The sequence below is a fragment of the Oreochromis niloticus genome, linkage group LG23 (assembly GCF_001858045.2).
Source record: "Oreochromis niloticus isolate F11D_XX linkage group LG23, O_niloticus_UMD_NMBU, whole genome shotgun sequence".
NCBI classification, from domain to species: Eukaryota; Metazoa; Chordata; class Actinopteri; order Cichliformes; family Cichlidae; genus Oreochromis; species Oreochromis niloticus.
In genome coordinates this window covers 3,042,764-3,064,684 of record NC_031986.2, presented here as the reverse complement: position 1 = coordinate 3,064,684, position 21,921 = coordinate 3,042,764, and the positions used below count along the sequence as shown (strand labels likewise).

The window sequence follows — 21,921 nt, the reverse complement described above, 5'->3', positions numbered from 1 at the left end:
AGTTAAAATGAGATGGGTGGAGGAGGCGACTCAAGCTGTGACATTTATAGCAGTTTACTTCACAACTCTCTAGGATGACTACTGGTCTTTTCATGATCATTCCTTTTTATTAACTTTTGGAGTAATTTTCTTTTTTACTTAAGTTTCCTTTCATTTTAAGTTTATAGCTTTTCAGTCCACAATCTGGAGTTTTATTCTGACTCGCTACTTTCAAAGTAAAATTGTAGTCATGACAGATGTTTTTAGGGAAAAATGGCAAACTAGTACACTGCATGCAGTCACAGAGATTAACTAGGAAATATAGTTTACATGCCAAAATGGTTCATCTTTGACATTAACTAAAGCTTTAAAAATATCGAAATTTACTCGAGTCAAAGTATCTTAGATTTCTTTTTTATATGTATGTTTGTTATGACGGGTAATTTGGTATTTAGGAGAGACTTAAACAGTATTCCTGCTTTGAACAAACAGCTGGCTTGTTTAACAAACTTATGCAAGAATAATAGTAGCATTTGTATTATTGTTTCAGGCTTGTTGAGTGTATTAGCTCTGTTTATCTTCTGTCTTAGTGTTTCCTGTTTTATTTTGGTAGTCTGCTGTCCTGTGTCAGTGTATCCAGTTTTGCTTCCTCTCTGTCTCGTCCTATCTGATTAGCCCCAGCTGTGTTTCCCATCCCCCTGTTTTCCTGTAGGTGTATTTAAGTCTTCAGTCTTCACCTGTTTGTTGTCACATTTGGCACGTTAGCTGTGTTTGGTGAGTGTTTCATGGGCTCTGGTTTATGTATAGTGATGAGCTTGTAGTCCCCAGAGTCCTACTACTTTGTCTACTTTGTTTTTGAGTTTAAGTTCCCAGTCAACAAAGCTGCCACTGTAAGTTAATTCTTGTTCTCAGAGTCCTGCATTTGGGTCCTACCCCTGCCTGCCGCACAGCTCACCTTGGTACATATTGTAATTTTTTTTTGTAAGTTTCAATGGAAAATTTGTATTATCCAACTAACTGAAGGAAATAAAATCTAATTTAATCCGTGTAATATACAGAGGTAGTGCATTGTTTTATACCACTAAATGTCACTTCAGTTCTTTATATGTTGGAACTGTTCTGTGGTTGGCTGACAGACCAACAGCAACAGGAGCAAGAGTGGCTCACAGACACATTGTACTACATACTTTGTACACTGCCTTCGTCCAGCTCGCTGCAGGCAGCTTGGCAGTCCCTGAATTGGAGATGACAGGGAGTGCACCACGTCGACCATAAAACCAGCTTTACCTTCCAAGACCGCCTGTCTGGTTTTCCATTTGATTAAAATATTCAGTTTGCATGCTGCACTGTCTTTAATCAAGATATTGAACATCTGAACAGTGATCATTGTGAGCCTGTATGATCAGTTTAGTTTATTTGTACTGATATACCAACAATTCACAGCAACAGATTCTTCATTGTGTTATTACTGTTACGGTAGACGCAACCAAAAAGCACCACACGCTCCTAGCTGGTCGCGTGCGCATTCGCACCTCGAAGCGCGTCCAAAGCGAACTGGCCGCGCTCTAAAATATGCATTTTCACACGCGTGAAGCGGAAATGTGGGAGGAAGTAGTGCCAGAGGGTATGTTTGCAAGACGGCAGCTGTCGATCTAGCGTTTGAAGAGAGAGTCTCCCTTCTCTATGCACTGTGGAGAGCAGAGCAGCGGCGTAAAGGACGCTTTACACATTAGTCATTACAAAAATTGATTTGAAATAATATTAAGATGCTCAAACAGAAAAACATTAAACATAAATATATAAAATATAACTATTTACAGAGAGACAGGAATAAAAAGGACCCAGCTTAGAGTGGAAGAGCCTCAGGGGAGAAGGAGGAGAAAAATAAGAACATTGTCTCTGCCCTGGAGAGCTGCTGCCTCATCAGAAAACTACTGATTGCTAGAATGAATGGCTTTGGCTGGACCTGCCCCTTTGAACTAGGTCAGAGCATCACGTCACCAGGCTCCTGATTGGTTGTCGTGGCTCAACTTGACGCTGGAGTTCAGATTTTTCCAACTTGAGCGGTAGACGCGCGAATGCACAAAATGCACCACACAAACTGCAGCGCGTATTTTACTTCGCACTTCAAACACATCAGTCACGCTACTTGGTTGCGCGAATCAGGCAGAAAAGTGTTTTCGCGACGCAAATCTGCTTCTGAAGATTCGTGCGACCCCCAGTCGCGCTTCATCGCGCTCCTCCATTGACTTTACATGTAAACCTGAAGCTCTGGTCGCATCTATCCCGTTTGGTGTGATCGCACCGTTAGGCAGACCTTATGATATTAGAATGAAAATAGCAATCAGCCGATCTCCTATATGAGCGACCACTTGTTGGTGGCAGGAAAGAAAAAGTCTTTAAACAGGAAAAAACCTTAATCAGAACCAGGCTCCAGGGTGGGCAGCAGCCGGTTTATGGTGAGGAGAAGAAAAAGGATAGAGTTGAGCAAAGGTGATTACATGCAGCAGTGACATGTAAAGGCATCAGGGGCAGTAATATAGACCTGGGAGAGAAATGCTCATTTCATCATGGGACTTGTTCTCATATAGCATCTTTATACTCTACCTGAACACTTTACACAACTCACCTCATTCGCCCGATCATAGCAACACTTTTTTTCTATGCTCTTTCTAAATGCTTTCTATCTAATTGTGACAGGTTGTGGTTGGTGGCTCAGCTGCAGTGGAGGAGTGTGGTGTCAGGTTAGGCTGGTCTTTGCAGCCAGTGAGCATCATCTAATCACACCTTCCCTTATTTCAGTGATCGGAGCTGCTGGAGTTGGAGGAGCTGACAGTGGGGATCGCAGAGATCCACTGCACAAGTATCTGGGTCATGCTGAGTCCTTTTGTCTGCATTAAATATCCCTGCACTTTCATATTGCAATGGATGCATGGGCAGGTTAGTATCCTGCTCGTCATATAGACTGGAACAGCCAAGAGTCAACCCACCAATCTTCCGGTCTACCTCACAGAGGCAGCCTTTTGCTGTCACCAGGGCCAATGCTGCCGCGCTAGCAGACCACAAAAAAATCCGCTGTACTTACAATAACTGAGTGGTAGAAATGTTCCATAATTTTGTTGGGGCACGTCTTTAAAACCGGGGCTCACATCGAAAGGAATCAACTACTCTCAAAAAACCAAGATCCTCACCCATTTCTCAGGGAGAGCCCAGCCACCTTTCAAAGGAAACAGTGTCTTTGAAGCCATCCGTGAATTGAATTGATCTGAACCTCATTTCCACTGTTTGTATCTGTGACCGCATTCTTTTAGTCATGTGACCATAGGTGAGGCTAGGAACATGACCAGCAAATCATGTGCCTTGCTTTTACACTCAGCTCTCTTTTCACCATCAGTGGTTGGAATCAGAGTCAGAACACTTTATTCATCCCAGAGGAAATTAAATATCCCAGTATATTGCACAAAACGGAATATAGAACTTATAGAAGAATATATCAAGTTATTCAGGATCTCCAACTTAGAAACATCTTGGGGCTTAAAAGAGAACGTTGTGGCACACTATAGCTAAGAGAAGAGAGCGAGGACCTGTACCACAGAAAAGCATCATTCACACAGATAACATGTGAACCACTCCAAAGCAGATGCAGATGCACCCACCCAGTATTTCAGCCTATCAAGCAAAGTTTGGTGGTCAATGGTATCAAAAGCAGATGTCAGGTCCAACATCAGCAGAGCCGAACACTCGCCTGCATCGCTTTGCATTAAAATGTCACTGGACACTCTACGAAGACCAGCTTCAGTACAAAGAGTGCTACAAAACAATGACAGTTTGTCAGGTACCCTGTCCAGGAAGACATCTGTAAGCTGCTTAGCAACAACCTTTTCTAAAATCTTAGCAATAAACGTAGCAATGATTTGGAGATTGCTCTGTAATTGTGAAGAAGAGCAGGGCCAAGCATAATCTCAAAAACAAGCAGGGACCAGCTCGAGTCAAGAAATGGGCAAAAACTTTCTACAATAACAGGAGCACATAAGATGCTGCCTGATTATTAAAGACCTTATATGTGGATTTAAGAGGCAATTACTTTTTCACACAGGGCTGGATACATATGGCTTTGTTTTTTCTTTAATAATAACTGAAACCAGGATTTTAAAATTGCATTTTATTTACTCCTGTAATCTTTATCTATCATCAAAATTAGTTTGATAATCTGAAAAATGTAAGTGTAACAAATATGCAAAAATACTAATAAATGTGACAGGGGCAAATACAGCACTACTCTATTCACAGTGTCCATGAGCTAACTCGGTGTAGTTAGTCTGAATTTTACTAATGAATGATGAGAGGACTGAATCAAACCGGAAAACACTGGGCCATAAAATAAAAAGAAATAACGTACAGCATAAACATCTCTGCAAGGGTGACATAGTAATAATTCTTCTTTTCTTTTAGAAGAACTTACAGGGTCAGATTATTTATTCTAATGCAGTAAAAGGTCTTCTGTTTTAATCTCTGATTCCTCTCTCTCTTAAGTTGGTTTTTAACAAATGATTGTAAGAAAACTTGAAACACACCTTAAAGTAAAACGTCACTGGCGTTAAGAATCAACTACAAGCTCAACTGTGTTAGAAAAGCAACAGGAACAGAAGGAGCTCCATCACCTCTGACCTCCTCTGTTCTCCATCACCGTTACAAAGCCTGAGCTGCAGCGTGTACTCCAAGTGTTTTTGTTTAATGCATGGCCCATTCTTAGTATGCCTTGTATGCGTGTCTGTCTGTTTGCTGGGGTTTTTGTGCCATATATCTATGAGTCAGTGTGAATGACTAGTTTACATAAGACACCCTTTCTTTATATTCAGCTTGAATTTAGGGAAAACCGAGCAGTAATAGCACCTTTCGTGTCTCTGCACGCAAATATCAGCTAAATCCAGACGCTCAGTACTGTATCAAAATTTCTGTCATCTTACTCGACTTCTAATCAAAACAATTGGATTAGAAAGCATGCTGGCAGCACTAGTTCTACGGGTCAGTTTGACCCCACGTAGGCCGGACCAGTGAAACTCCTCTTTTTGTCAGTTCATATTTAACTGTTTTTCTACATGATAAAGAAAAAGCTGCTGTGAGACAGAAAGAAATCTGTCAGCATGACTCTTTGGACTTAAAATGTAAGAAATAAATGTGCAAAATTACAGAAAAAGTTCTGTGAGCTCATTGCTCAGACGACTGTCCAGTTTTTGTTTTTTTGTTTTTAATAACTGTAGTTTTTAAAAACCTGAAATTTCTATAGTAGAAAGTGAAAAATAGACATTTTTCTGTCATTGAATTGTTAACTGCTTAATGACTTTGTGTAGTATGAACGGCCATAAGGGAGGAAAAGTATAAAAAAATGTATAAAAACTAGTGAGCAGCAGATCAAACAAGAACTGTAAACGGCTTCAGGCACATTCAGACCTGTGAGACTCATTTACACACTGAGCCATGGCTCTGTGCTTTCTGCATCTCTGCCATTCAAACACACTTTGTATATGCTGTATACTAGGGAATATTCAACACTCAACTGAAAATTTAGGCTTTTTCAATGAAGCAAGTTTTATTCAGTGTTTTCATAAAGGCCTTATTTTTATGGATTCACTACTACAGCGGAGAACACACATGAGGTTTAAGACCTGTGACTGAAAATCAGTCCTGCACTCACCAACATCATTTCATGTTTTCACTCATTTCTTCACTGTTTCCCAACGCGATGCTTTTAAATCCGACTCCCCGTCTCTCTGTGGACCTGGCCTGTACCACTACACTATCGGTCCTCAGAACGTCTGCCCCCCTTCCTTCTTTCACATAATGGTATGATCCCAGTCTGTCTTTGCATGTGATTGGCCGCATGGTTTGCCGATCATAATAAAGTCTGCCCCTGCCTGCAGGGCTCTCAGCAGGGCTCCCACATACCAAGGAGTCATTCCTAATTGACATATGAAATTATCTCGGTGGCCAGATGTGGCCCTCGGGCCTACGTTTGACACCCTTGGTCTACTTTTATAAGAAGGAGAACCTCTAAAAGCCTCCACACCCAATCATTAAGTGGATCAACTCCCTTTTGAGAAATCTTTACCTCAGAGCTTCACTTAGTTTTTTGCGCCTGTGTGTTCTAGAAGGACACAAAGACTTGTTCATTATTGGTTGAATCAGTCCAAATTTGATGTGTTAATAATGAAGAAATCCTACTAAGTTTCACTAATTTGCAACTGCAGCTATGGCTTAACCAGCTTTTATGTAAGACGCTACAATAATAAACTGTAGTAACTCCATATTACCTGGTCCAGTCGCACATTTTGAGCCTCACTCCTCTCAGTTATCCTTTAAATATTATCAGTTTGGATTCTCATGGATTAAAGGAGAAATGAAAGTTGTAAAATGTCCAAGCAGCATGTGGGAGAGTAACAAAAAGGGGGAAATAGCTTTTACCATCTTTTAAACCATGATACGCTAATGGTGTCACTATGAAAATAATCAAAGAATTAAGACATCTTACTTGCCAAGGCAGCACCATATGTACTGATTATGCATTCACTATTATAATGGCGCTCAATTCAATGGCATTTTTAGGCCACAGGGTTTAATCTGAGGTCACATGTTTGTGTTGCTCAGATATAAATGCTTTCCACTGATACTCGGCACATAAAACATCCCCGCAGTAATGTGAAGAACAGTGGCTAACAGGGTCCAGAACACTGCAGTCCCGAGCAGCAGCCTAAATATCAAAGTTTGTTCAGTTTGTGTAGTTTAACAGTTTTCCCTCCTCCTTCTTTCAGCTTCCAGCGTTGATATACTTTCCAATAGCTTCAATATGACTCACGAAGTATATCTAAACACTCAGCAGTTGTTAGAGAGCGGTGTCACATCGTTACTCCGTTCTTCAGCGTCTTCGCTCTCCTCCACGGACTTCGCTGGCCCCTCCTCCTGTCGGGTCTCCGCCGAGCGAGCGGAGGAGACTCACCGCTCGTTCCCTGACGGAGGTTCACAACCAGGGCCACTGCTTAAAGCAGTCAGTGAACAGGAGGACTGTACTTTGAAATCGTTTTTGCTTTTGGGGTTCGTTTTCAAACTCTGCAGCACGTCATCTTAACGTTTCGGTTTTAACAGTGTCGTTAAAATGGGATACAGGAGCCCCCCTGTAGGAGAGGAGGTAAGGCTATCTGCATTTGACTGCAGTGCTTCAAGCAGACGTTTATGAAACCTTGCTTCAGCGCTATGTGCATCATTCAGCAGAGCCTCAAAGCCATGCATGGGGGATGAAAGTGCTCAAAGTAAAGTTTACCTTTGACAGATTATGACTGACATCTCAGGCGAGCCTTTTCACCAGAAAGTGAGAAGCTGGGTTTTTCTGTACTCTGTACTCTTTTCATTGTTCTGTCATTATAGTGACTTTACAGGCAGCTGCTGTGACTGATAATCCCGCGGATGAAGATGGATCTTCCCTCTCAGTTCGTCCTAAACACTCTGCTGGCGCTGATTATTGTTCCTCTTGCCACTTGTGGCTTCTGCCCCCGACTTTGCTCCTGCCCTCAGCCCACTGAGCTCCACTGCACCTTCCGCTCCCTTCTCACCATCCCAGCAGCTATACCCAAACACGTGAAACACATGAACCTGGGGTCAGTCCCTCTGGCATCCGTAGCATTGATTCAGCATGGTTATTAAACTGTCAGTGACTGGATTAAACACTTAATGCAGTGTAATGCTTTATGTAAACACGTAGGCTTAGCAAGTGTTCTGCATGAATTGGTTTCATGTTTGTTATCCTCTCCACTCTGGTTTTGTTATTTAAGGTTCAACAGAATTAATAACATCACTGACAAATCACTGATGGGCCTGAGGAAGCTGGAGATGCTCATGCTTCATGGGAATGACTTTCACCAGCTACCTGATGGAGCGTTCACGGAGCTCAGTTCACTTCAGGTGCAATGACCCAAATCAATAAATGGTGGCAGGGGGATTGTTGTTCAGTGTCTTTGAGCAAACAGTGAATTTTAATGATGAATCCATATTAGTCTGAGCCTTTCATAAACTCCCATATGGTATATCACATACACATATGATTATGAGTGTATACATAAAGCCTATATCTCCTAAAATGCTCAATTTTAGTACAATAATCACGATTTTTACTAATGTGCAAAAGAGTCAGCACATATTATTGATTAATTCAACATGAGCACTTAAATGAGATTGTGTAAATATCTTAGATTTATCCACACAGTCTAGTTTTCATTCTGGGGAGAAATAAAAAAGCAAAACATATCTGAGCCTGGGCCAAACTGTGAATCGAAATTTACAAAAGACATCCAACTTTAATAATCATTTTATCTGCTGGACAAATCAGGGATTTGTCCAGCAGATAAATCAGGTAAAAATTACACAATTTTTACTTTTATGAAGTAAAAATTGTGTAATTTTAAATCCCAAATTTCTCCCTGGAATGTTCATTAAACAAAGCAATGACATACAAACTGTATGATGTACATGTGCCTTGATGCTGAACCTTAATGGTGCCTGGTTAATGTATGTCTCAATACATTAGAAACTAGAAGTACTTTAATATGATGAGCAATAGAGACTTTCTCTGTTCTTCCTGCTCACTGATGTAGATGCTGAAGATGAGCTACAACAAACTGAAGGAGATCAGCAGGCACGCTCTTCACGGTCTGTGGTCTGTGGCCAGGTTACACCTGGATCACAACCAGCTGGAGTACATCCATCCAGACGCCTTCCAGGGCCTCACTTCTCTCTGGCTGCTGCAGCTGGAGGGCAACCAGCTTCAGCAGCTGCACCCAGACACTTTCACCACCTTCACTGTGAAAAGCCATTTTCATGTCTCAACTCTGAGGCACCTCTACCTGTCAGACAATGATCTGGTGACACTTCCTTCCAGGCTGGTAGTGACCATGCCCCAGTTGGAGAGCCTGTACCTTCATAGGAACCCTTGGATCTGTGACTGCAGCATGAGATGGCTCCATGACTGGAATAAAAAGTTTCCAGGTGGTATTTTTAATATGTACGCTGCAATTATGTTTAGAGCTTTCTTTTTGTGATGGTTAAAATAAACTAAGACTCAAAATGCATAAAATATTCAAAGTCAAATAGACTTGATGATCTGATTTTATAACACTCATGCTCTGTTCTTTTGCCCAGGAGTTTTAAAATGTAAAACGGATAGGACCCTTCCTAGTGGCCAGCTGTGTCCCATGTGCTCTTCTCCCAGGCACCTCCAGAGAAAGGACCTATTTGATGTGGAGAACCTGGTCTGCAGCAGCCCCGTCATCACCTTTCCTCACAGGGTGTCCACACCTAAGGATGTTGAGAGTGAGGTTTTGACCACAGAGGATTTTATAGAACCATTTGGAAATCTCTCTTTTGGCCTATCTGATGAACATGGGAATGAGCTGGATCTGATGTGTAATATTAGCAAGTCAAATGAGCTTACCAAGATCAGCTGGCAGCAGACCAGTCAGCCTCAGCTGACCAACATCACAGTGGTGGTGGATCTGGATTGTCCAGTTAATAGAGAAAAATATGAAAAACTGTGGAGGCTTATAGCATACTACAGCAATGTGCCAGCACATTTACAAAGGGAAGTTATTGTAAGCAAAGACCTTCATCGAACCTATATGTACAGACAGGACTCTGAGAAAGATGCCCTGTACTACACAGGTCTCAAAGTTAATATAACAGCTCAACCACCATGGCTGCTGCAAACATCTGTGAACCTTCAGCTGAACCGGCTTCAGTCATCAGCCAGGATGGCAAAATTGATTATGAGCACAGATCTCTCAGAGATGGTGGAGACGGAGGAGGTGCAAAGACAGAAGAGATCATGGGTCATGATTGAGTCAACAAACAGCACTCATAAAGTGTTCAGTGCTATCCTAGGAAAGCAAACTCAGATGTACTGCAACGTGCACAGTTCAGGTCAACCAGTTATTCGCTGGATGCTGCCAGATGGCTCCAAAGTGGAGGCACCATACTCAAGTCCAGGCAACAGACTGTCTGTGTCCTATGGTGGAACTTTGATTATTAAAGCTGTCCGCCACACAGACGCAGGAATTTACTACTGTATCGCCAGCGCTCACGAAGACTTTGCTGTCTTGCCGTTCTATCTGACAGTGCAGGAATCCTCCAGCCCTCCCCCAAGGGGTGAAACATCAATCAAACCTAGTGAGGTATTTGTAGGCAAACCTATTACGCTGCATTGCACTGCATCTGCCTCCCCCGATGCTGAAATTAACTGGATTCTGCCAAACAGCAACATCGTGAGTTTCCAAGCCAACTCATCCAGAGCTTTAGTCTATTCCAATGGCACTCTACATATTCCACAGTCTAAGTTATTAGACAGTGGGTATTATAAATGCATTGCCATGAATCAACATGGTGTGGATACACTGGCCACAAAACTCATTGTTATCAGGCACAACTTCAAGAAGTTTCCAGCAACACCTCAGTCAGCTTCAGGAGTCAACACTCAAATTAAAATCCCCACAGAAGACACAGAAGAAGCATCAGGGGACACTGAAGGCACTCAGGGTGGGGCTCCAGTGAGCCACCTGGAGCCTTTGAGAAGGAGAATTCCAGGAGGTGTGGTCCCGAGCAGGAGGGGCATTCACCCATCCAGGTACTTCTGGCGGAAGCCCCCAGTGCTTCAGAAACCGAGAGGATCGCGTGTTGTAGACAGGAAGAATCCTACTGAGAACACGAGGAGGATTCATATATCAAAAGGTAAAATAGATCCACAGAAATGGGCTCATATTTTGGCCAAGATTAGAGATAGAAAGGCTCAAAATACCGTGACACCAATCCCAACTCAGCACACAACAGAGAGGAAAGCTGCAGAGTGGACAACGCAGTCAAAAGAAGCTACTAAAGGATCATCAGATAATGTGACTGAGTGGAAAAAAGAAGGGCAGGATTTTTTCAGGACACTGCACACTCCTGTACACAATGCACTGTTAAAAACTGATAAACAAAATGTACAAGACCAGGCCACACAACATGTGACATCTAACAGCAACATTATAGACAACGCACACAGCATACAAGCTACAACAGCACATACATCCATAACACACGATATGGTCTTAGACCTACACACAAGTTCAAACAGTTTGTTTTCCCCACAGACCACATCTGTTCCACTGTATGCTGTCACATTCTGGCAGTCGCTCACAAACACAGATGTTAATGAGGATAAAACAGCTGATTGGTCCAAGGAATCACAGAGACATGTCAATACAGATAGATTAAAGGTTATTGCCAGTTCGAGTAATGATAACGAACACTTTTTGAAAAGGATCCTTTCAGTAAATCCAAACAAATCAACGAAAAGCAAAGAAGAAAAATATCCTACTGAGCCTGTCATAAAATCTGATGATTTGCAGTCTGTAGCAATGGCATCTCCAACAACTGTACAAGGCTCTGAAGGACAATCCCCTCCACGCCTCCAACAACATAATTCCAGGCGAAGGAATGGGAGTCAGAGGAGGAGGCCAAACAGAAGGAAACAAAAGCTTGTGAAATCTATCCAGTCTATAGCCATCACACCTGCCAAAGCTATCCCAGCAACTGTCAAGACCACTCCCTCCACACTGCTAAAAATAGTTTCCTCAGAAGTTACAGCAACCAATCCCAGTACCACTGTTCCATTCACTGGCAGCCAAGAAGCGTCATCAGGAAAACTGAGTCATAAAGAAAGCACCGTCTCCAGGCACGACCATGAGGCAGCCACTAAACCCTCCTCCCTACCAGCTTCTCTCCTCGAAACAAAGGACAGCCATCTGCCATTATTAAAAAGCACATTGGCAGCACCAGCGACCTTTCCAGAAGTGGGTGATACAAAGACAACCTCTCAAACAGCCTTTGGAATTTCAGAATGTCCATCTCCACTAGAGCACTTCAGTGTACCAACACCAACCACTTTGCAGAGGCTTATATACACGCCTGCTCCATCTATCAGGCTTCCTGAGGAGACACAAAGGTCAAGTGTTATGGGTGACCTTGGACCTCTGCCAAGTTCTGACAGTTTGTTGGTGGGTTTTTACGCCACCAACACTATACAACTGCAAACCGATGGGGAGGAGAGCCAACTGGGCCAGCAGTACACAACTAATGAAGGGATGCTGTTGAATGAGAGTGGGGAGGGGGTTTTGGCACCGCTGTCCCCATCGTCCACAGACACGTCTTTGATCGACCAAGTAACCAAGACAACCTCTGGGTACACTCCCAGTGACTTGACTGTGACACCAAGCATACTTTCCAAGGATTATTTGGAGACAGATCTGGATGTTACACAGACTTCTACAGTACCTGAAAATTCATATTATACTTCTAGTCAAAATAAATCCTCAAAGGTAGCTCAGAATCTTAAAGAAGCTCTAAATGAAAATGTTTTTCCTTCTACTACTAGTACCTTTAAAGCAAAACCTACCTCTCCTTCCACTCCAAGGCTTGATCCTATAATGCATATCAAAGTGACAGTGGATACCACACTACCCAAAATATCTTTCACAGAAGCCAAGATGGACTCTTCACTGAGGACCAGCATGCAGGAGACTCCCTGGATCAGAGTCAGCCATAGTGAAGACCAACAAATAAAACCCATCATTAACATATCAGAGCCACGGAAAGAATTAAACTTCCAGCCCACAACCCAGTCGGCAGACCACAAACCAACTAGCACACGTCTGACTAGCAGACAGATTGTCTTACAGTCGGTCACCCCTGCTCCAACAACTGCTACAGTCCAAACTAATCCACATAGAGGGACACTGTTAACAAGTACTCACAATGTGTCCAGGAAGCACCAGGTAACTAGACAAGGATCTATTCCAAGAGGAAAGCCAAGGATAACTAAGAGTCATTTCCAGACTTTCACTGTTAAAGCTGAAACAGATGCTCAACTTCCCTGTGAGACTGAAGGTGACCCAAAGCCATTCCTGTCATGGACCAAAGCTCTTAGTGGTATGTATGACTCAACCTCATTAATTCTTTTTTCCATACATTCTCAAAGCCATCATACTTCTGTCTGCTGAAACATGGCTATGAAAATAGAAAACATATCATGTATTTATTCAAATGGAAAAATCCAGAAATATTTTGATGTTGTGAAAGATAACTGTAGGCTTATATAAATACAGCTTGCAAAGATGTTTTATTGGAAATAATGGCACATAGTATATCAAATAGCAGATTATCTGCAAAATTTGCAAGCATATCAGTATGTTCAGATATTCCTCATTACTGTAGATGTGTTTCAATATAACCTCCATGATTGATGATGCTATGATGTAGATGATGCACTTGTAAGATTATGGTTATAGTCTTGAATTTTGTAACATGTATTTTTATAATCTATGTTACTTACTTACTTTATTATGACATGAGTTTTAAAAAGAGCCTTTAGCCTGCTCATAATTAAAAGTAACTATTCTGCTCTTATATGGTACAGGGGGGTTTTTTTCCACGGTTGGCAATCACACTAAAGTATTTGCATTTTTCAGTCCTCTCATTTATTTTATTTTTGTACACTATGTAAATGTGACATCAATTTCTCTTGTGCTAAATATTTTATACTCTCAATCATTTTCATCTTAAATTTTATTCTGTGTTTGAGAAAAGACTGTGCATTTTGTGTCTGTCCACTTTTGCAGGGGCGAATATTCCTCAGAACACCAGGGTCCAGAGGTATGAGGTCCACCAAAATGGTACGTTAATCATCAGGAACACACAGCTCACAGACGGAGGCCAATACCTGTGCACAGTGCAGAACCAGTACGGCACGGACATGATGCTGGTCAACCTTGTGGTCTTGTCTCAGCCTCCGCGGGTCCTGCATCCTCAGCACAGAGAAATGAGTGTGTATCTAGGTGACAAAGTCAATTTGGAATGCAAAGTGGAAGGGCATCCTGTGCCCCGGGTCACATGGGTACTCCCTAACTACGTCCATGTAGCTGCTGGTTCCGTTTCTGTTCCATCTCAGCAGCACGTAGTTGTTGGAAATAATGGGATCCTCCAGATTAGCCAGGCCCGTTATACGGACAGAGGGATTTATAAGTGCATTGGCAGCAGTGCAGCTGGAACTGACTCTGTTTCAGTACGTCTTCATGTCCGAGCATTGCCACCTGTGATTCAGCAGTCACATCATGAGACCGCCACCCTTTCAGAAGGCAGCCCTGCCTACATCCACTGCACTGCTACAGGTTCCCCTCCATCTGTTATTCGCTGGTTTACACCTGATGGTGCACAGCTCACTGCATCCCTAGACACTGGACAGAACCTAATTGTTTTCCCCAATGGGACTCTCTACATACAGAGTGTGGGCAAAAGAGATACTGGGAGATACGAGTGCTCAGCCAGTAACACAGTGACATCCAGCAGGAGAACTGTGATCCTGAACATAAGGAAGAATCTGTCCTCTGCCAAGGCCAGTATCACCTTATCATCACCCCAAAGAACAGATGTCATCTATGGGAGTAGTTTGTTACTTAACTGTGTGGCAACAGGACAGCCAGAGCCCCGAATCATCTGGAGGACACCTTCTAAGAAGCTAGTAGATGCTCAGTACAGGTGAAACGTAAATCTTGTAATGAAACAAAATGCTCAAACTAAGTGTTATTATTAGAAATCTTAAAAAGCCTTAATCATTCACAGCAATCTTAATTATATATTCACATGCATCAACTTTGGGTGTTTGTTTATTGCAGTTTTGACAGGAGAATCAAAGTGTTTCCCAATGGCAGCATTAGCCTTCGTTCAGTGACTGACAAGGACAGTGGTGATTACTTATGTGTGGCTCGTAACAAGATGGGCGACGACCATGTTCTGCTGCGGGTACATGTGCTGAGCAGACCAGCCAAGATTGAACAGAAGCAGCAAAGATCCAGTCAGGAGGTTTTGTACGGTGGGGACCTGACGGTGGACTGTGTGGCTTCTGGCCTCCCCAACCCTGAGATCAGCTGGGTTCTGCCGGATGGTACGATGGTTAACCCAGTCAAACAGAGAGATGGTGTCTTTGAGGGGCGCAGTCGCAGGTACGAGCTGTTTTAACTTCTACAAAGTGCTACCATTTGTGTAACACAGGGGGAAAACACCTTCAGCTGCCAGTATTTGTGCTGTCTGATCCAAGTTCTTCTGTGTAGATGAAAATGTAACCATTTTTAATAAGGTTCTATTTTATGGTGATGCTTTGTTTATCCGAAGGAACTGTAAGTGTGGGAACCTAGTCACTAGAGAAATGACTGAACAGCCATCTTCCTTTAACTGTTTCATGAACTTATGGGCATTATTACAGAAAACTGAGCTAACCTTCCTTCTGTCTCTGCACTTTTTCCCTTTTGCTGCAAGAGCTCAACTTAACTGTAGCTTAAACAATTCTGCCACCATGTGGTCAAGAGCAGCTACAGAGCATGTAAATGAATTATTTAAAAGTACAATATTGCTCCAATAAATTGTATCCATTTAAACAAAAATGACTAAAAACATAGCTTTGCTAGTTTGCCTTGTGAAAAGTCTGCAACTACCCCATAAATATGTTGAAAGGTGTCTTACAAATGACCTTATGTCATTGGTCTCCTTTCATTAAAACTAGACTCCCTTGAAAACGATTAGTCGAGTCTCTAGTGCATCATACCACCTTAAGTTTAATGACTCTTCATTTCCACATAAAATTACTTCAAGAAATAATTTTGACATGTCCCACTAAGACACAAAAATTGCTATAAAACATCTATTAAGCATTGGTAAAATATGTATTTCTTTTTGACATGTTTTGGCTTAAACAAAACATAAAAAGATTCACAAAGCATCCAAACTAGAAGTGGCTTTAAAAAATCGATTTCCCAATTCAAACCGATTTTAATTTGAATAGTGCGATAAATCGATTCATTACCCTGAATCCATTTTTAAATATAAATGTATTTTGCCAGAAATGCCAGAATCTCTGCTCAAAGCTCACAAAACTATTTCAACAACTGCCAAAAAGCTAAAACAGCAAATGAGAGCAGGTAAACGGATTCCACACAAAGATATAAACACAGAGCGTGGATCGTTCACCCGATGGCACGTACACAGGCATGCTGCCCGTCGGTGCTAAAGCCGACATCTCACAGATTCTGATGCTGCAGGTTTTGTCCCTCTCCATCCAAAATTCACTGAACCAGCAGCAAAAGAAGATCCAAACGAATCTTCACGTTTGATAAACATCGTCATTAATTCCCTCTGACTTTGACTGTTTTGCTTCCACCACAATATAATCACACTTCCTGCACACCTCTTTCTCTCTCAGTGTACTTCAAGAACAGTTTACCATCCTAGAGAAATCCTAGAGTATTTAATAGTAGAATGGGAGGCAGAGCCTTCAGTTTTCAGGCCCCTCTTCTGTGGAACCAGCTTCCAGTTTGGATTCAGGAGACAGACACTATCTCTACTTTCAAGATTAGGCTTCAAACTTTCCTTTTTGCTAAAGCATATAGTTAGGGCTGGACCAGGTGACCCTGAATCCTCCCTTAGTTATGCTGCAATAGGTGTAGGCTGCTGGGGGATTCCCATGATGCACTGGGTGTTTCTACTTCACTCACTATGTGTTAATAGACCTCTCTGCATCGAATCATACCTGTTATTAATCTCTGTCTCTCTTCCACAGCATGTCTTTATCCTGTCTTCCTTCTCTCTCCCCAACCAATCACAGCAGATGGCCCCGCCCCTCCCTGAGCCTGGTTCTGCTGGAGGTTTCTTCCTGTTAAAAGGGAGTTTTTCCTTCCCACTGTCGCCAAAGTGCTTGCTCATAGGGGGTCATATGATTGTGGTTTTCTCTGTATGTATTATTTTAGGGTCGACCTTACAATATAAAGCACCTTGAGGTGACTGTTGATGTGATTTGGTGCTGTATAAATAGAATTGAACTGAAATTTAATTAAATTAACAGATTTCAGTTAGACTGAAACATCAGGTGTAATCACCAGTTATTTTTCCTTTGGTAAGAAAAGAACTTCATGTGACAAAAGTGATAATATGTGAAGTTTAAATTTAAATAATATAATTATATATGTTGTATTAATTTAATACATTCTCTTCATTATCAACCAAAGAATCCAGTCATCAAAGTGTAACAGTGAGTAACCATTTCTTGTCCTTCTCTTCTGGAACAACGTGTAGGTATGTGGTGTTTGACAATGGGACACTTTACTTCAACAATGTTCGCATGCCAGAAGAAGGTGACTACACATGTTACGCGGAAAACCAACATAGCAAAGATGAGATGAAGGTCAGAGTCAAGATCAAAGCTGCACCTTCCCCACCGAAAATTCAAAATAAAGATCCACAGACTGTCAGCGTTTTCTATGGCAAGGAAGCTACACTGAGATGTAATGCCAAAGGTGAACCAGCGCCAGTCATCACATGGCTATCCCCTTTAAACAAAGTGATTTCCCCTGCATTAGAAAAATACCAGGTTCTGGATGATGGGACATTGGTAGTTCAAAAGATCCAAGGTTTTGATAAAGGTAACTACACATGCATAGCTAGAAACAATGCAGGACAGGACCGTAAAGTTACCAGACTCGAAGTCTTGGTAACACCTCCAGTGATCAGTGGGTTAAGAGGAACTTTGAATGCCATCAAAGTAACCACAGTTCAGAATCAGCAAAAGCTGCTGGACTGCAATGTACATGGAAACCCCACCCCTCGAATTACTTGGCTTCTGCCAGGAAATTTGACCCTTCCTGCACCATATTACAGCAATAGAATGGTAGTTCACCAGAATGGTACCTTGGAAATCCATTCACCCAAGGAGACAGACTCGGGGCAACTGGTTTGTATTGCTCGTAATGAAGGAGGAGAGGTCAGGTTGGTGGTCAACTTGGATGTGAAGACAGTTGTTGAGAAGCCACAAATTAGAGCTCCCAAAGCAAATGTTCAGTCACTGAGTGTAGGGAATGCTGTGGCTTTGAATTGCTCCTTTGAGGGCTCAATATTACTGCCTGTCACTTGGATCTTGCCCAGTGGTACACCTTTGCGTAGTGGTGCTCGGTTCTCCAAGTTTTTCCACCAGCCTGATGGCTTGCTGATCATCAGCAACCCCTCTATGGCTGAGGCTGGTATGTATCGTTGTCTGATACATAATTCAGGGGGGCTTGTGGAGCATACTGTTACACTGTCCCCAGGAAAAAAAACAGAGATCAACAGCAGATATAATTCCCCTATCAGTGTCATGAATGGGGAAAACCTTTGGCTTCACTGTCAAACCACTGGTGAAGCACTCAGACTGGCATGGACTCTACCTAGTGGAGTCATCCTCAGCAGACCACAGAGAGCTGGGCGATACACCATACAGCCCAATGGAACACTTGCCATTCAACAAGTGTCGGTCTATGATCAGGGTCCCTACGTTTGCCGAGCTAGTAATGAATATGGCAGCTCCTTGCTCTCCATTTTGGTAAATGTAATAGCATACCCACCTAAAATTACTAATGGCCCTCCCTCTGTGACTTATGCTAAACGTGGAGTTGCTGTTCAGTTAAACTGTGTAGCAACTGGCATCCCTAAAGTTGAGGTAGCATGGGAAACACCGGACAAAATTCGTTTGGCTGCCAATGCAAAGCCAAAGCTCTTTGAAAACAAGTACCTCCTTCCGCAAGGTTCCCTCATCATCCAGAATCCAACACAAAGAGATGCTGGCATCTACCGATGCACAGCCAGAAACGCCATTGGCTTTGACTCTAAAGCTACAGTTCTCAACGTGTTCTAAAAATGTCACTGTTCCTCTTCGTCTGTTGCTACCCAAACAACTGCCTATTTAAAAGGAAGGGTTTAATCACCATATGTAGTAATAACTTCAGTTATAATGATGAGTTGATCAAAACCTGCAGTGATGCTTTGAGTGTTTGCTTATTAGAGGCCATTAGTTGAAGATGCCGTGTGCCAGTTTACAATTTTCACCGTTTTGCATACCACCCATTTCAAGCATTTAGAAAATGTATTCAGTTTTTTTTTTTTATATAGAGGACCAATTCACAACAACAATTTCCTCAGGCCACTTTACATTGTGAGGTAATTAGCCTACACAACTGAAAAGAGAAAGTTAGCAAAGGAAGTAATTGTCTTGTGCTGGCACTTCATACTATGAAGCAGAATAGTTGTGTTCACCTGCTATGTGCAAGACAAATACTGTAATAAAGATAGACTTAAATAATATAAAACATCGTTGTTTCAAGTGACTCAGGGAAGTGGAGCATGCATGCCAGCATGCAAAACACAAAATGACTTTTTTATTCAGTAAAGAAGATGAAGATGATGTTGATTCATTTTAGTATAAGATGCTTATCTTATCAAGGATGTGCAATGCTTTAATTTATTTTTCTAAACTTTTGTAATATAATTGTTAATTGGAAATCTACATTTGTATTCATCGGTCAAACTAAATATGTGGACAGCGATTTTGTTTTGCTGGCTTGTGATTACCTTAGCTGTTTAGTGATGCTGCCGGGGTACGATGTGCAGGTTATGACAAATGGATTACGCCTAACCAGCCATTTAACAATCATCTACATAAGACTGGTGCTAAATGAACAACATTGGATGAATTAGCATTTATGCTAATGACCGCCAAACTGTTCAGCATGTTAAAATGTAACCTGGCGGGACAAAGCTGTGCAGTCTCTGTAATGCATACTCTACAGAAACTGCACAGTCTCTGTGGAGTATGCAGAGAGTTACTCTCCAGACCCAGCCTTCAAACTATCCGGCTTTGGCTCTATCAGCTCCACTCAAAGTTAATCACGCCAAAACATTTTATCCTTTGGCTGATCTTCTGTTGATCAGTGAGCATATATTCTCAGCTGTATGTGTACCTTTTCTTCAGTGGAACAGTGCAGTTATTTCTGACAAGGACAGATGATGTCAGCCTGTAAAGAACTGCTAAACAGCTCATTTAATTATGAAATACTTTTGAACTTAATAAAATTGACTGAGAATATATGTAATTTTGTTGTTGTTGTATTTTCATTTAAAGAAGCTGAAACTGCTGGTATCCTGTGCTTTTCATAATAATGGCCCAACCTGAATATTTCCATGTTTTTATACCTTGGTTCAGATTTTTCAATAACTCACAGCAACGTGGAGCATCTTTGAATCTGCTTCTGCAAAGTGCTGACACTGTACTACGTTCTTATTTGTAAATAATTTGTGTCTGTCAGACTGTGATGCATAGCAGTTTTCCTTATTTGAATATAAAATTCCTCCACGTTTCCACTAAGCTCAGACTCAAAAATAAAACCTTTATTTCTGCTGAGGTAGGAAAGGGAACAAATTGAAAAAGTGATGACTCGAGAATGTTTGCCACTCTGCTAAAAATGACACCATAACTGAGAAAAATGTATTTAGTATTTTCTTGGAAATATAACTTTCTAACTTTAAATAAATAATTCAAAAGTTCGATGCAGTTTTTTTTTTAGCTGGCCTTATAGATCAGAACTTTGCAATTAGGATGAGGAAAGTTGGTCACAGTTACGCTGAAAACGAGAAAGTTGCAATCGTCTCTGGGAATACAGCCACAGTCTGTAGAGCTATGAGGAAATCACCAATTAGATTAGCATATATATCCTAAAACAATCCACTATGATAATTTTAGTATCAGCTACTCTTTTTGTGACAGCTGGTATCAGAATTGTCAGGGTTAATCAGTAAACGGACAGATTTTATAAAGTGCTTTCTACTGTGGTACACCACCCAACTTCTCAAATGATGTGCAGCTTTTTCACCGGTAAAATGACTAGAATGCAATGATGCATGTTTTTAATAATGTGGCTACAAAGATTTAAATGCAGAACTGAATAACCTTGGAGTCTTGGTCTGTGACCCAGAAGGTACTAGACTACAGTTTGGAGATGCCACCACGGATGGTTTCCTCCTGCTGTAACTGTGGTTTTCTCACTGATCAGAATTATGTAATGCCTCTCTTCTGGATGTTTATGCTGTTCATATGTACTGTTACTTTGTTGTGCTTATCTGCTCTGACTTCAGATGATTTACTAAGGAAAGTCAAATCACAGGAAATGGAAAAGGATCCCTACTTCAGGGTTAGTGGTAATCAAAGCATGTGCCCTCCTGCTCAGAAACATATGGAGAATCTGCTGTGATCTATGAATGACTAGAGATTTTCACATGATGCCACAGCTGAATGATGAACCATAAGCTGGGTGAGAGGCACTTCATGACTGCGTAACAGAGAAGATAAACGTAATGGTTAAAGCGGCGCTTCATCAGAAAAAATGGTTTCTTTCTTTGGACCATGAGAACATAGTAAGGATGTGCAGATGCCTCTATAATGAAAGCAGCACTAATTCATTGTAATGTTAATATCAGATTTGGAGCTTTGAGCTAACTGTGAGTGTTAATGTGGCAGGTTGCTCATTTGTGACACTTAAAGACACTGAGCTGTCTTTGTGAATGCTCGTGCTCATCATAAATCATATCACCGTCAGTTTCAGTAAATGAGCTCATAGACTGAAAAAGGGACGAGTTTATTTACTGGGAGACTAAGACAAGCCGCCTGGTTCTCAGCCAATCCAATGAGATTCTGTGCTAATATGTTCGCTTCACCATTTCCATTTAATGTTTTCCAGTGTTCAATACTGTGCAACCAAAATGAGTTCTTCTGTTTTCTATAATCAGATTTTTAAATATAAATTAGCTTGGTTTGGCATCCAAACTTCAGTCAGTTATAAAAACTATTGTGATCATTTTATCTGTAACATCTAAATCCACTGGCAGTGAGGCATTGGTTATCACTTTGTAGTACAGTGTCCTGCTCTGGCCTTGTTGTTTACATAGATGTTATTCTGACATGTACAAAGTGTTAAAGAATAAACACGTCCCACTTGAAATCCCACACAACAGGGGGCT

General features: G+C 41.6%; 1 protein-coding gene across 3 annotated transcripts; it reads left to right on the top strand.

Annotated features, from left to right (window-relative positions):
- Positions 1-539: 539 nt before the first annotated feature.
- mxra5a (matrix-remodelling associated 5a) lies at positions 540-20,000 on the top strand. 3 transcript variants are annotated; one of them, XM_019352231.2, is made up of 9 exons: positions 540-753; positions 2,782-2,919; positions 7,399-7,628; positions 7,803-7,932; positions 8,622-9,012; positions 9,166-12,984; positions 13,674-14,589; positions 14,727-15,053; positions 17,176-20,000. In XM_019352231.2, the coding sequence occupies exons 3-9, from the start codon at positions 7,438-7,440 to the stop codon at positions 18,764-18,766; spliced, it is 7,365 nt and encodes a 2,454-aa protein (XP_019207776.1). In that variant the 5' UTR covers positions 540-753; positions 2,782-2,919; positions 7,399-7,437; the 3' UTR covers positions 18,767-20,000. The 3 variants fall into 3 exon arrangements, with proteins under 3 accessions (XP_019207776.1, XP_025758473.1, XP_005463718.1); XM_025902688.1 differs by lacking the exon at positions 540-753 and having other exon boundaries at positions 2,781-2,919; XM_005463661.4 differs by lacking the exons at positions 540-753; positions 2,782-2,919 and adding an exon at positions 6,631-7,162.
- The last annotated feature ends 1,921 nt before the right edge of the window (positions 20,001-21,921 follow it).

What these genes read in the sequence shown, in the direction of transcription:
- mxra5a (XM_019352231.2), top strand. Translation starts at nt 7,438, where the DNA reads ATGAAGATGGATCTTCCCTCTCAGTTCGTCCTAAACACTCTGCTGGCG. An exon ending in CGGAGCTCAGTTCACTTCAG is followed by an intron (nt 7,933 to 8,621) that starts GTGCAATGACCC and finishes TCACTGATGTAG; the next exon opens with ATGCTGAAGATGAGCTACAA. An exon ending in TTTGAGGGGCGCAGTCGCAG is followed by an intron (nt 15,054 to 17,175) that starts GTACGAGCTGTT and finishes AACAACGTGTAG; the next exon opens with GTATGTGGTGTTTGACAATG.